This window comes from Ornithodoros turicata, chromosome 2 (genome assembly GCF_037126465.1).
Source record: "Ornithodoros turicata isolate Travis chromosome 2, ASM3712646v1, whole genome shotgun sequence".
Lineage (NCBI taxonomy): Eukaryota > Metazoa > Arthropoda > Arachnida > Ixodida > Argasidae > Ornithodoros > Ornithodoros turicata.
In genome coordinates this window covers 81,096,412-81,111,539 of record NC_088202.1, presented here as the reverse complement: position 1 = coordinate 81,111,539, position 15,128 = coordinate 81,096,412, and the positions used below count along the sequence as shown (strand labels likewise).

Sequence of the window (15,128 nt, the reverse complement as noted above, 5' to 3'; positions counted from 1 at the left end):
GTTAGGTGACTACGTATTGCACATGTTGAAGAGTGGGTCCATGTAGAATGAGCATCCGGCGTGACTGAGGTTAGGTTAGGTGATTACGTATTGCACATGTTGAAGAGTGGGTCCATGTAGAATGAGCATCCGGCGTGACTGAGGTTAGGTTAGGCCAAGTGAATACGTATTCCATGTGTCGGTGGGGCTGATGTAGACTGTGCATCCGACGTGACTGAGGTTAGGTTAGGTTAGGTGACTACGTATTGCACATGTCGAAGAGTGGGTCCATGTAGAATGAGCATCCGGCGTGACTGAGGTTAGGTTAGGTTAGGTGACTACGTATTGCACATGTCGAAGAGTGGGTCCATGTAGAATGAGCATCCGGCGTGACTGAGGTTAGGTTAGGCCAAGTGAATACGTATTCCATGTGTCGATGGGGCTGACGTAGACTGTGCATCCGACGCGACTGAGGTTAGGTTAGCTCAAGTGAATACATATTCCATGTGTCGATGGGGCTGATGTAGACTGCATCCGACGTGACTGAGGTTAGGTTAGCTCAAGTGAATACGTATTCCATGTGTCAATGCGGCTGATGTAGACTGTGCATCCGACGTGACTGAGGTTAGGTTAGGCCAAGTCGATACGTATTCCATGTGTTGATGGGGCTGACGTAGACTGTGCATCTGGAGTCACTGAGGTTAGGATAGGCCAGGATAATACGTGCTATTCCACATGTTGTGGAATGGTCAATGTAGAGTAGGTATACAGTTAGAGTATGCATTAAATAGGAATGAGTATATGTGTTGCCGAAGAGGGTCGTTGTAGTTGAAACGTATTTACAAATATATACATGCAGGTCCATGGAAAGCTTTAAGAGCCCTGTTGAGGACTGTAGAGACTCTTGATGTCGTTTAGCAGCCTTTCGAAAGGCTGCTCATTTTTGTTGCTACAGTCAGTCCTCCAAAGGTACTCACTGAGGTGGTGTGCCATGTTTTCACTTGTCACACCACCTCTGGCCAACCTATGCCGTAGTGGTCTCCACTGAGATTCAATGTGGTTGGTGGTCACGCCGGTGTCTGGGTCAACAAAGTTGTACGTGTGGTTGACCGTCATGTGCTGGAAACCTTCTGCTGACAGACCGGCGTACCCCTTCCAGCAGTCAGTGTATAGGGTTGTGCCCTTTTCAACGTGCTTGTCAATGAGGGCAAGGAGTGTCTCCTCGTCTCTTTTGTTCAGCGGGCATATTTCCAGGCACAGTTGTTTAGTGTCAACGTCAATCAGCCCCAGTATCCATGTCCCTTCGACGATACGGCCACGTTGGTATTTGCGACGACCAATTTTACATTCGTCGATTTCCACAACGTGGCCAGGACCGCCGATTTTCTGAGTTTGTGCGTTGGCCAGCGAGTCCGTGCAGACTTCTCGGCAGTACGAGTACCAGTCTGCAACGGTAGCTGACGATACACTTACCTCCGGAATTATGGAGGCCTCGTCGAGGGCCTGCTGAAAAGTCATTTTTTTTGCGAAACAGTACGTAAGAATCAGGACTTGTTCTGGTGCGAGTCTCACGTTCTCGAACCATGTTCCCACAGTAACAGACTGTGAGAACTGGGCATGGCCGTGCCGACATCGGAATTGTCCGAATGTACGCCGCGACGGCTTCACGCTTAATTCACGTCCGCAGCGGGGGCAGTTCATGTTGTTGGGTAGGAGATCTTTGGAGTGAATCCACGATACAGTTGTGTCGGTGTCCGTGAGCACACGGCCTAGCATGAACAGGTTCATTTTTCCACTCATTTCGCAAGTTCGCGTTTCAAAACGGCCGCTTATGTGTCGTCTGCTATGTTGTTTCGTATATTTTTAGCTTTTTTGTCTGCCAAATGTTTGTGTTGTCTGCCGTACGTTTATTAATTGCGCTCGTAATACACAAAAAAAGGCTGTAAAGTATTAGGATTTCGTTTTGCATTTCTATGAATTTTCGTGTTCGTTGTTGGTGCCGCTGAAGTAGTCGGATGGTGGTAGAATATAGATAGCCGTAGTGCTCAGTTTCGAAAAAGTCATTTTCGTAAAACATATTTTAAAAGGTGCATATTTTTAACTAACTTTGGTTCGTAAATTCGGAGATTGTCTTAAAGTTGCTAGAAAGATAGCGCATTTTTGGCTTTTCTTGTTTTTTCAGTTCGAAAAGGCCGCGGCATCGTTGCTAAAGTATATCCGAGAAATGTAAGCTTTAGGCAGACATTTGTGTATTGTTTGATATGTATGATAGTAGAGAATTGTCTCCATGGCAAAGTGGTTTCAATATAGGCGTTTCATCTGATACAAACCCGTTGTCGCACAATCTAAACACCGGCGCCAACCGTGATCGTGCTTAGCCACGCGACTTGCAGCAGTCTTGGCCAGGGTGTCGAACCGAAACGTTTTTCGTTCCGGTTTTCGTTCCGATTACATCAAACGATCCGGTACCGGTTCTGCTCCGGAGCAAAAAAATAACGGTTCATATCGGTTTTTAACCGGTTCCGCTTCTGCTGGGAATATTCATCCCCACAAATAAAAAATCAACGTTACAAAATGTAAACCCGTTTATTCCGCATACATGGTATTTAATATTAATAGGCAGCTGTGAAATTGGTAGCTCCGGGTTCCTGTAGGCTACTGTCTGTTCAAGTGGGCTTTCTCCTTTCTTGAAGCGCATGCTACAAACGGACTTGTTTGTCGTGATGTCATACGTAAAGTACTTTCTTACTGGGTTGGAGCGATCGCGTCCCATCCGAATGTCTGTTGCTACTGTATAGCCAGCAAGCACCACCGCACGAGTACGACGCAAATCGAGGAACACCCTCTCCCACAAACGCGATCGACGGCTCCGTTTTATTTTCTTCGTGTCCTGTCCACAAAAGAGTTGCCACTTCGCACGGGCTTGCCTCGCGTATACGTAAATGTATTCAACTTAGCTGCTCTCAAACAAGGGACGCGTTGCGCGACAATAGGGATAAAAAGCCGTTATGCAGCCCCCTTGGGTCGCTGTTTAGTTGAGGGGAGTTTCGGGGATCAAATTAAAACGAACACTACGGCACATTGCTAGAGGGTCACATCTACCTCTAAGTGTGTGTGCGTGCGCGAACGATAAACCATTACAAAGGGAGCCTAAGGGTCATAGTATACCGACATACATTGCACCGTAACCGTAACCCTCGTATAGTAGCCATGACATGACTTCAGAGCACACGACGTCTGTTTCATTCGCCTATCCGTTGTCCAAACCGGCGAAGTTTTTTCTTTGACCGAAAACCGTTAACTATATTTTTCGGTCTACCTCCTGAGCGAAAAAAACGTATACGGTTTCGATTCCGTTCCGGTTGGCATCAAAATAGCGTGTTTTTTTTTTTCGGTTTTCGGTTCCGGTTTTCGGTTGGCTCCGACACCCTGGTCTTGGCAGCTCTCGCTCCGCTTAACGACAGTATCATCCACCATATCGACAGGGTGGAGGCTGTCGTTCCCGTGAGCGACACCGTCGCCTACGGGGGACGCGTTTGGAGCGCAGGGAATACCAAATTCTCTTCCATAGCGTTACGTTGCGTCACATACCACGTGTTCTCGCTCCCGAACGACACGTTCGCGCTACCGACATAGATCGGAATAGGCCCCATGGATCGAAAGATACCGCAAGTTTCTACGTACTCGGCTTGTAGAGTACAGCAACTCGTTAATAGGCGGTTCAGATCCCCCGCACGGTTCGAACTTAAAAACAGGGACAAAAATTGCAGAATGGCGGTTTGCCTAAGGAATTTCAAGAATAACGTCATAACTGGTTGCAAAAAAGACTGGTGGTGTGAATTGGAAAGTTGTAGCGCAAAGAACAGAGCACGCGCGCCCAAAATTTCGAGTAAATTGGACGTAAGGTACGCGAGTTACGGCACAAACTAGAGGGAAGCGTTTCCGGGCGGCGTTACCCAGACTAAGCGTCGCCAAGTGCAAAGCCCTCGTACTCCAAAGCCCATATCTGTAGAACGGAACGTCGCGTGCCTACGGGATTAAAACGGTTGGAAGGAGCATGTCGAGACCTTCAAAACTATATCACACACGACCACGTAGCTGCAACAGAAGCTGTTTTAGGAACAACTACCACCACACGGAGAAGACGACTACCACCAGACACCTATTAGAAGGAGTGTAAACACGGAAACCGGTAACTCGAGAACCGCAAGCTTAGAGAGCCGAAGTAAATTTTGTCACGCTCACCTAGTCGAGACGAGTACGCTGCAGAAAGATGAACATCTTCCGACACGTATATCCTTCCCCAGGCCCCAAAATTTGACAAAACTGAGTTACAAAGGCGTCTCTGCCCGTCTCTGAACGACAGAAAGTTTTTATGCTTGTGCATGGCTGGAAATGTGACGCAAAGCCGATGAAAATTGGTCCCTTTCTTGCGGGAATTTCCTAAAATTGAGCGCTTCTGCTAAATTCTGTGTCAAACTTTGAATTTCGCGAATTTTCGAAGTTTGCTGACAGGGAGGGGCCTTAAGCATATTACCTGTGATCTGCAGCAACCCAGCAGGGATGCTGGACCCAATATGGGATGCACCACATACTCGACAAACTAAAAATCCCATCCCTGAGCATAACAGAAGGGGCTTGTTGGTCGAAGAGAAAAGAAAAGTAGCGGATGTTTGAATGCTGGGTCACTGTTTTATAGCAGTGTAGACAATTGTGTGATTGTTACTGGCTGTTTCTTATTCATTTATTCATATTACTGATGCGCTGGTAGTCACGCAAGGTGCCGTACCGGAGTCCATTTCTGTATTGCAGCTACATATCTTTGTGCATGTTTTGCCAAGTATTTTGCCGAATTTTCGCTGGTGTATTTTGGACATTTGCAGTGATATCAATCGTCAGTCTGCTAGTAACATTTACTATAATACGTTTTTATTCAGGGTATTAATTCCCTTACTTTGATTGACAAAGAGTAAAGTGTTTGTGATGGCTTCAGAAAGGCTTCAAAGTTATGAACAAAAAATTATCCCAAACAATAGTGCGGATCATTGTTACCTCGTACACCTTTTTCACACCAAAAAGGTGTAAACGGGCTGTGCAGAAGGTGTTCGAAAGCTCTAACACCCTTTTAACACCCTTCAAAGGGTGTTCCTTTTTTTAGGTGTAATAAGGGAGTAAAAAGGTGTATATACAAGTTTACACCCTATTTACACCCCAAATACACCCAAAAGGGAGTTTTTCAGTTTACAGTGCGGAGCGCGCCAAAGGACAGCTGGTGAGCGTGGCACAATACTTGCGCCTTCTAGACAGATCCTTTATTATCCACGTTAATAGCAAGTCCATTAGGCTTAATAGCCAAACTTCATTTGTAGACTGCCGACTACTAAAAATGAAACCAAAACCTAAAACTAGAAATGCTTGCCCATTACCAGAGACTACGTACCTTTCGAGATTCCCGCCTGTTCCGGTGGTTTCTCTGAAACTATGGCAAATCAGTAATTTTCACAGGAGTAATAATTCAACGAGAATCAACTCTACTTTGCTTAAAAAAATAGATTTAGGCTATTTCCCCGAACGACCGATTTCCACACGCGACATCTAGGTGTCACACTTCTCGCAACTAAGCCACACGAAAATATAAGAGCACGCACACGTACGAGAACGGGGAGTTGCGCTACTTTTGACTGAACTATGGCAAGCACACTCACACACGCACACAAAAGAAACCGGCACTGCGCTCTTTTAAGCAAATTGTTGTGTGTCAATAAAGACTCTTCAGAATACACTAAGCGGCTCCACGTCTCTGCAGATATTTACAAAGCAAATAGGCCAAAGTGCGGAACCCGCGATAAATAGTTAGGAAAGTTGGATGAATACGTTTCTGAAAAACCAAAACGATGTTGCTGTGAAGTTGCGTGTGTTATAGCGGAGCTACAAGGATTAGTGCAAAAGACACAAACAGAATTAAACTCGTCTTTCACAACACAACTCAGAAATCAATGTAGAACTTCGCGCGCATAGTGAATGTGCGGAACACAAAAGAAAAAAAAAAAAAAATTGAAACATCTCGCATGTCATTATGTTGGATGACTCCGAGGGACTACACACACACATTTGGGACAACACTATGAATACAGTCATATAGCTGCTCCACCGCTTCTCGTGAACACACTTTTGGTAACAGAGGCGCCAGACGATTAATCGCTAAATGATAGAGAGAGGCATAGGGCGTCCTCGCATTCCCGTCGCATTGCCGCTCTCGCTGTAATACTGGCTCGTTTGGGAACGTAGCATTATGCAGACAGCTCACAGAGGCACAGAGGGTCGACGGTCTAGAGCTGTCGACTGATTTTAAGGTTAGGGTCGTCATCAGTAGTTAAGCATCGAAGCGTCACAGTTTTGTTTTTCAGTTCCTTTTTTATTTTTTATGGCGAATTCGGGTGATGTATAGGGGTGCGATGAGCAGCCAACGGAGTGCATGCGCAAATGCGGCATAGGTTTTCTTGCACACACGCTGTACATAACAATGTTGCGGGGCCGGGATAAAGGTGATTCAGCATGAGGGAGGACTGTCTTCAGATGCGATAAAACGAAATCTGCAAGTTTTTTCTCGAATCGGTGTCTTTATGCGCTCCGTAAGTACGTTTCTGAGCAGCAGAAGAGGGTCGAGGCCCGTGCGCGGCGGCGTGCCGCGCTCCCTTTGGCCAAGGCCCCTGTCGCCTCCACGTGCGAACCAGAGAAAGGTAAACTGTAGGGAGACCGAGACCGAGAGGTCCCCGGGTTCTAATCCCGGTGCCGGCTGTGCTGTCTGGGGTTTTCAGTGGTTTTCCCTCAGACGCTTTCAGATATATGTTGGCACAGTTGCCTTAGAAGTCGGCCCAGGGCGCACATTCACCCAGGGCGTCAGTTGTGACGTTCCCACCTCTGTGAGGCCGACGATGACGAGCCCTTTCACCAGCACCACCGCCACCAGCAGTCGGGAACCCGCCATACGTTTCGTGTGTTTTCCGATTTGCTAAGTGATACGGTGTTACATACCTCCTGTATTTACGACTGTAATTCGTTGCATTTGGATGCAGTGTCACTTTTTTTTAGTTCCAAAGCGCCCACGGCTGCGCTGACCGTGGGAGAACGCGATTAACTGTTGCTGCTGCGGGCGGGGTCCAAATGGCATTCTACGGCTGGGAGTGTTTGTGTGCTGTTGTGTTGAGCTGTGTTTTACGGTGGCTACACAAACAGTTCAAACACGATGCATTACCAAGGCTATGCCTTCGTGACGGAAACGAAGAGCGCCACGGTGGGTCACAGTTTAATGTGCTGTTCTGAGTGGCCCCATAGAAGTTCCAACATCAAATAACAGTGGAGTGTCACACTTTATCAGGAATCAGGAACGAGCCTTATCACTGCCCGTTCGGGTGCCACTGCCGCGGCATCACCCAAGCAGCACAATGTACTGAAAGTCGAGGGCAATAGGGGTGGTCGGGTAGGTGGAAGGCCTTGAGCAGACTTGTGAAACTAAAGAACATTGATAAGACACATACCGTCCACCCCTATTGCACTCGACTTTCAGTACATTGTGCTGCTTGGGCAGGCTCCAGTTGCCTCACAGTGTAAGATGCAAGTTCGTGCGCGTGCTGAGGCGTGGTTGTCGTCGTCCTGTCCGAAGCAGCACAATGTACTGAAAGTCAAGTGCAATAGGGGTGGACGGTGTGTGTCTTATCAATGTTCTTTAGTTTCATCAGTCTGTTCAAGGCCTTCCACCTACCCGTCCACCCCTATTGCACTCGACTTTCAGTACATTTTGCTGCTTGGGGTCTTTAACGGTAGTTTAGATCATTGTTGCTGCCACGTGACTAAATTTACCATATCTACGAGGACACCCGCAGTTCGCCCTAGATTGTTGTCTACTCCGCGAACAAAAGGGGAAAACTGTCTGCAGGATGCTCGCACCAGCGAACTTATACGAAAGCCGAATAGTTCGAACTTCAGCAAACATATTGCGTTAAACTTCCATTTGTCTTTCGTCGATAAACCAAGATCATCCCCAACGAAAAGTGGTACTTCTAATGCAGAAATCAGAGCCGTTTCAGCCCTCCGGGGGGCACTCTGTGCATCGAATGTCCCTTTATTTACCATCTTCAAGCGCGCATATCGTTCCTCCGGCCAATCAGGAGCGTCCTAGAAACGTCACCGTGACGTCATGCGCATTGACCTCGCGGACTTGCGGAGCGCACTACCTTGTAGAACAGAAACCGGATGTGAAGGACAGGATGTTGGTTATAATTGTTCTTGATTCCGTGTTAGCACCGCGAAGAAAGTGTGGCTATGAGCGGCGTACAGATGTGGACAGATGAAGAGAGGCAGCAGGAAGGAGCGGGGGATAGGAGGTGTTGGCCATAAGGTGCAATCATAAATGATTTGCTGCCCATTTAGTCGAAACATTCTTGCGCGGTGACTCGTAGCATCATGAGAGAGCACGTGAAAACATTTGTTTAGCTTTTGTTTGGGTCTCGAACAACCGAAGCGATGTTCTACGAAACAAACTGTTTCAAACTCTAAGCAACACGCACACATAAGCTACGTTTACATGCATGCGACAAAAGCGTATCGTATCAACTTAGGATCTCCGACTGGGCCACGTCAACCAATCCACTGATCGGAATGGCGCGAGGAGGTGCGAGAGCTCAATGCGATGCACTTCTGTCGCATTTATGTAACCGCGGCTATAGTCCACTGTGGATGCGACACTACTCCACGAACGCACCTTTTGATATGCCTGAAGCCTGCTCCATTTGTTTCTCTGAAACAAAAAATTGCAGTCACAGGCACAGAAGGTAGCTACGGCACTGAAGGAAACCAGCATATTAAATCAAAAGACAGCGCACAAGTGTAAAGCTCCCAACTCGAAGCACCCTATATCAACTCCCATCACGTTTTCTGGATCCGTGCGATTATACGGACTTGCGGCCTATGAAGTATACGCCCGCGGGCATGCCTGCTCGGCAATCACTATGCAGGTAGAACATTGTGTTGTGTACATGCGAAGTTCTGAAGGACATGCGCAAGGATTTATTTCCAGGGGAGGGCAGGAACTTTCAAGGACGCGAAAACCGTGCAACCAATAGAGGATAGCCAACAGAATGACGACAATAGAAACCTCTCATATGCAGAGGATGCGGCGAGTATGGTTCAGAGACGACGACGAGGATGACCGCGTCTGAGTATAAATCATGACGGCTTTAAAGAGCGCAATTTCCACAGGTGACTCTGGAGCTACAGGGGGCTTCGGTTGTGCATTGCACTCCTCATGGAACACACATGTCTGAAGGAGATTTAAACCTAATAAATTTTATAGTTATTGAGCATCGTAGCTCAAGGTTATAAAGCGAAGAATACGAGCCCCAGATTGAAGCGCCGTTGAAACGCAATAGGCGATTTCAGATATTGCCCTTGTGCTCCGCACGGGGGCCCTCCGCCGTCCAAGTCACGCGCATTGCGTCGTGGGAAATGGTTTGCATTCGTGCTTGCCTGGCTGTTGCTCGAAGGAAGGAGGGAAAACCGAAACCGTTTGCGCTCTTCTTCTTCTGTCTGACTCATGAAAACTAAATCCCAAGGTGCAGTGGGGCATTCGCAACACGGCGCTCTCTGGCGGGCCATCCATGCAATTTCTGAAATCGTCTATTACTGTCGCTTCAGCGTTGTGTGTCATAGGAGCAGTGTCTAAAACTACTCTTCGCAACACCACCATTTTGATTGTTTTGATAACGGGATCCGTACATCTCTCGTTATTACTTCGCGCTAGACGCTGAATCACTTTAAAATTTACCGAGACCGAACACTCGTCAGTGTTTTGTACGTGGACACCACAATGTTCCACCTGCATGGAGAAATTGCCGACTATGGCTTGTCGGCACGGGTAAACTTTTATAGGTCGACACCCCTGTATATCTCTATGAACAGTGAATGTTGACCGGTCTCCGCCCAAAGTTGGCAGTAGGGGACACCCTACCTCGAACAGTCTTTTCCGCGTGCTCAGTTCTGGCACGAATGGTCTCGATGTGGGCGGGTAGGCGGACTTATGTCATCGCAGCTGAGTCTATTACCTGGTGTAATCGACGTCATCGTGGTTGTTGCATACGACTCCGATGGTAACGCGTTGACATCGGGCGACAGTTCTTGCGGCCTGGATTTCTTCTTCTTCTTCCCCATGGTTCCCGAAATTATCACGTTCTTTTACGTCAACGTCTTCGTTTTCATTATTCATGTGTTTCGTTGGTTGATTCCTTTCCGAGCGGCCGAGCCTTCCGAGGTGTAACGCAAAAGAAAACGCAGCTGAGAAAAAACGTGATTTCCAAGAACATTTGGAAATGTTCCGATATATTTGTGAAAGTTGAGCTAGAAATTGCGAGCAGAGGCAATAGACCTCTAGCCAAGAAACGTCACCGTGACGTAATTATGACGTTGGTAGACATAGCGAAACCGAAACAACACGTTTTCAGTCGCTTCGGTGTCTTCACAAACATGCGCTTCGCGCTCCCTGTCCGCGGCGGTACTCCTGCGGTCCTGGAACTGGAACATGGAAAAGCAAGATTGCCATCTTGAGAATATGCTGCCCGAAAGGTAAGGCTACCGGTAGACTGGAGCAGAGCAAGGCCATATAAGTAATAATATGTAAGAAATTGCGCAAAATTCATAGAATATCAAATGGTATATTTGTTGTGACATTCTTGTCACCAATTAATTTTCTACTACAGTAGTTACAGTCTACAAGTTGGCGGCGCTGTTGTACCATATGACGCCATTGTTTGTAAACAGGGAGAGGTCTGTTGCCGCACATCATTGGCAGAACTGAGTCGTAGTTTTTCCCCAGGAAGGGGCAAACACTATTCCGTTGGCAAAATCGTGGCTTGTGTTGAATGTTCCATCGGCGAAATTGGGGCAAAACATTTGCTACAAGGAGTAATAGTGTTTTACCCAGTGATTTATTTAGGGCAAAGCTGGCGGGACACAACAGAGGAGAAGAGGCATGCGTGAAATAAGTGAGGCCGGTGATGGTGCATTATTAGTAATGAACTTCACGGCATAGCACGCTCCTAACCAACCACCATACCGAATGATATCGTTCTGTCTCCTGATTTATTGAAAACGTGAACCTTAGGCCTCTTTTGTGACAATTATAAACATGTTCATAACTGTCACAAAAGAGGCCTAAGCCTCTCGTGCCTAAGCCTAAGTCTCTCACTTAAGCTGCAGCTTAAGTGTCACAAAAAGGCGCACGCCTCCCGTTTTCAACAAACCAGGGGGCTTAATCACTTCCATCATTCGCGAGCCAACGAGGGACGGAGCTCTCGTTAACACGAACACGTGACGGGTTTAAGGTGACGCGTGACGCGCTTTTTTCGTTAACGGGACAAAGGCGTGATCTCTTGCTCGCGTAACGACCGACGGCGTCGTCTGCCTAACGAATGTGTTCACGTGCTCACAGGCTTCATCGCCTACATGGCTCATGATATAACGAGGCGCGAGGCACTCGGGAGCTCGAGCACGTGGTGTATGACGCGCTCTTTTCGTTAAAGTGACAGGGGCGTAATCTCCCGGTCCAGTTACGATCGAATGGGATTGTTTGCCTAACCAAGTGGGTGAAACATCTTCATTTGGAGATTTGCAGAAGCGGAATTTCTGTCATACTTAAGACCATTCTCACCCGACACCATCGTCAAGGCAGGAGAATGATTTAAAATTTTTTGGGTATTGCTTGATTATTATCCTTACAGTGACGTACTGTTTGTTCATTATTTTCACACGACTAGCGAGCCATATATTGTGACGGAAAGAAAAAGAAGAATGTGAACGAGCTTGGGAACGAACATTGAAACGCAACGAGCATGTATGAGAGCACGAGAATGCGAGCTATCGGTATTGCGAGATTGCGGAATTGCGGTATCGAGAATGCGAGATTGCGGAATTGCGGTATCGAGAATGCGAGATTGCGGAATTGCGGTATCGAGAATGCGAGCTATTGGTCGGAGAAGATGCAGCCTCGCTGCCAGCCTGCTCTTCGCTCAGGGCGGTGACATCACAACACGCGAGCGCTCGCAACGCGCACAAATAACCACAAAGAAGAAGCTCCACGAGGAGCACAGATTGTGACCTCAGCAAAACATCAATAAAGTTGCTCGTTTCGTTAGCCTGAACGACTCGTTCAGCTGTCTCGTGCCGTTAAGTTGAACGTGTGAAACGATTAAGCCCCCAGGGCAGATAACGGTATCCTTCGAGATGATGGCTGGTTAGGAGCGTGCTATGCGGTGAAGTTCATTTCTAATAGTGTGGAGCATTTTTTTCTTTTCGTGTGTCGCGGAGACTGTCGTCGCGTGTATTGAACATTCGAAACATGGCGCGTCCCGCTGTGTGTACTTCAAATTATATGGCACGATTCCGAAGCAGTGTGCTGAGACCGAGCAGCCAAACGGGTGCGTTAAGTAGACCTCCGGTGTTCCAAACTCCACTCACTTAACGCGACACAGGCGACACTCGCGCAGCCGGGAGTGTGAGTCTAGTAGCCGCTTTTCGCGCTCCCGTTCCATGTCGGTGCATGGAAGCAGACGACAAGCGTCCGGGTGCTTGAGATTTTCTGTGACGTACTTCCTGTTGAGCGCCGGCAGGACGGCCTCCGAAGCGTGGACTCGGAAGCAAAATACGAACTTACTATGTTATCTGATGCTCCCTTTTCGAGAAATTGTAATATTTTTATAACTGTTCTCTTGCTTTTCTATTGGTGGACACCCTCCACACGGACGTCGGCGGTTATTCGCGGGAAATGCATTGCTTTGATGCGGACATCCTCACGCCATGCAGCCATGTTCACAGTAAACAGTTACCACGTCGTCTGTTACAAATTCCCGTTTTTTCCATTTAAATCGAAGTTATAATGAGAGTTATAATGAGCTTCCAACGTTATTATATAGGTTCAAACTAAGCCAACGTGTCCTCTGTCTGTGCACTGCATAAGCAGACAACCAGAAGCGGCGACCAGTGTAGCGCTCCAAAGTTGCTTTTCACTGTTTAGTAGCAGTTCTGGGTGTGTCATGTCATCGATTTCAGCGCCCCAAAAGCGTGCCTCCTACTTTACGCACCCAAGATAAATCCGATAGCGCACGTCACACCTTGAACGAGCATTCCATTGACGAAGCAAACCCGTACCCCGCAGGGAGCATGCACTTAAACCCTGCCCAGCCCGGGGCAGAATTTGGTTTCCCAATGGAATTTGCGAAATGTCTGTCTTTACGGAACAGCAGCGACTGGTTCACATTGCTGCGTTTACATTTGCATGCGGCGGTTTGCGCTTACACGCGTTTCCTCAGAGAACGAGCTGACGCTTTCACACACGTCGATTCGTTCACGTTTTTACGTTGGCCGTTGCGTTCTTCCAATCAACTCTCTCTCTGCTTCTCTGCTTGAAGCAGCGGGCCGCTCACGTAACAGAACGTGTCAGCGATTTTCTACGGTTCGATTAGGCGATAGCTTGCGTTGCTTACGTCGATAAAGTTGAAGTTGGCTCAACTGCTTGCGGTGTGCCGGCGAGCTGACCTTGCGGAGAGCGCGTCTCCGCTACCATGGCAACAATCCCCCGAAACCGCACGCAGCATGTGAGCGCAAACGTAAACGCGGCAATGTGAACCAACGTTCACGCTACTGCGTTTCATTGCGTGCGGACGCAGGCGCAAAAATTGGTTATCCTGGCAACACACGTGTAGAGATCTTCCGCAGCAGAACGCAGAGTTCGCCCGAGCTTAACTTTTTTCGGCCGTGACTTGAAGGGGTTGAGACAGGTCATCCCACGTTATCCCAGATAAACGTAAAAGGGGAGTTCTTTGAACCAATATGAACCTGCATTGAAAGTTTCACAGCGAAACGAGTAATAGAACCGGAGAACATGGGCACTGCGAATACCGAAACTCATGCGGCTCTGACATCACAGCGTCACGTGCTTGCGGCTGCCAATAGGAATGGACGCAACTCAAGGAATGGACGTCGGCGCTTTGCTCGGGAGCATGTTCGAGGGCTTGTATCTCGCTAAGTAAGACACCTAGAAGAATAATTCTTTTTTCTTCACTATTCTGACGCGCAGTAGAACGCGTCCGTGATCTAATGAACCACATCTATGAAAGTGTCCCAACCCATTTAAAGGGACGGCCGCATGACATCCGTTCCAGTCGATTGGGGAACTATAGTGTCATTTTATTCCTCGCGGACCACTGACCACGGTATCGAAAATCCCACGCGGAATAGTAGCGTGGTTGAGTGTTATTCGACGGAACACATGACAAGAGCAGACGCCGGATGTTGAGAGTATTCCGGACTTCCCTCTCCGGAAAAACGAGCCCTAAGAACCAACAAAGGCAGAACCTTGAGAAAAGGAATGCCGCGGCCGAGCGGGTGTCTCATAGTTACGGGGCGTCTGGACGGTGCCTTTCCACATCTGAGCGCCACGCTCTCACTCCTCCGAGTACTGAGTGACGTCACGCCACCGGAGCTTCTGGAGGCGAGGAAGTAGCTCTGATCTTTAAAATTCGTTTATTTAATATTCAAAGCACTTTTCGAACGAAAAAGTTAGCCAGGTACATTGTTCGCCGATGCCGAGCATATAGTGGAATCGGTTTCATAGATGGGTTTCCGGATGCCAACGGCCCTTTAAAAGAGAAGTCGACACAGTAAAGATAAGACGCTCGAAGACGCTTGGGTAGTTCAGACGAAATGTCGACTGAACTCCGCCATGTAAACTTCGTCTGCCGACTTATCCAGCCACTCCCCATATGTAACTGCTGGGTACCTCGCCCTCCCTCGCCTCATAATAGAATAGGCAGATGACGGCCAGAGACGGAGGAAGAAGAATAGCCGATTATGAAAAGAATGGCATGCCGGAACGCTACAAAAGTATTCGAGAAGTAAAAGAATTCACACGATGACAAAGTTGCGTATAACGTATGTGAATTTCAAGGCTTGGCAAGGCTGAATTCAAAGATGAGGGTGGCTCTTCAGTCGAGGATCAATTCGACTGAATCCTGCAGAACTCTATGAACATAGAGCGATTCTTGAGAGCGAACGTCGCGCTCGGCGACGTCTCACCAAGTGCGACGATGTGGCTTGTCGCG

General features: G+C 47.9%; 1 protein-coding gene across 3 annotated transcripts in view; it reads right to left on the bottom strand.

Annotated features, from left to right (window-relative positions):
* Positions 1-10,197, bottom strand: part of LOC135385618 (ATP-binding cassette sub-family G member 4-like) — a 41,714-nt gene extending 31,517 nt beyond the window's left edge. For 2 of the 3 annotated variants that reach the window (XM_064615051.1, XM_064615053.1), the window contains exons 1-3: positions 10,080-10,197; positions 8,741-8,776; positions 5,420-5,458 (exon numbers count right to left, since the gene is read on the bottom strand). In XM_064615051.1, coding sequence (XP_064471121.1) covers positions 5,420-5,458; positions 8,741-8,776; positions 10,080-10,185 — 181 coding nt within the window. In that variant the 5' untranslated portion in view covers positions 10,186-10,197. Of the gene's footprint in view, positions 1-5,419; positions 5,459-8,740; positions 8,777-9,985 lie in introns of all 3 variants that reach the window. The other variant, XM_064615052.1, reaches the window with a different exon arrangement.
* Positions 10,198-15,128: the final 4,931 nt, after the last annotated feature.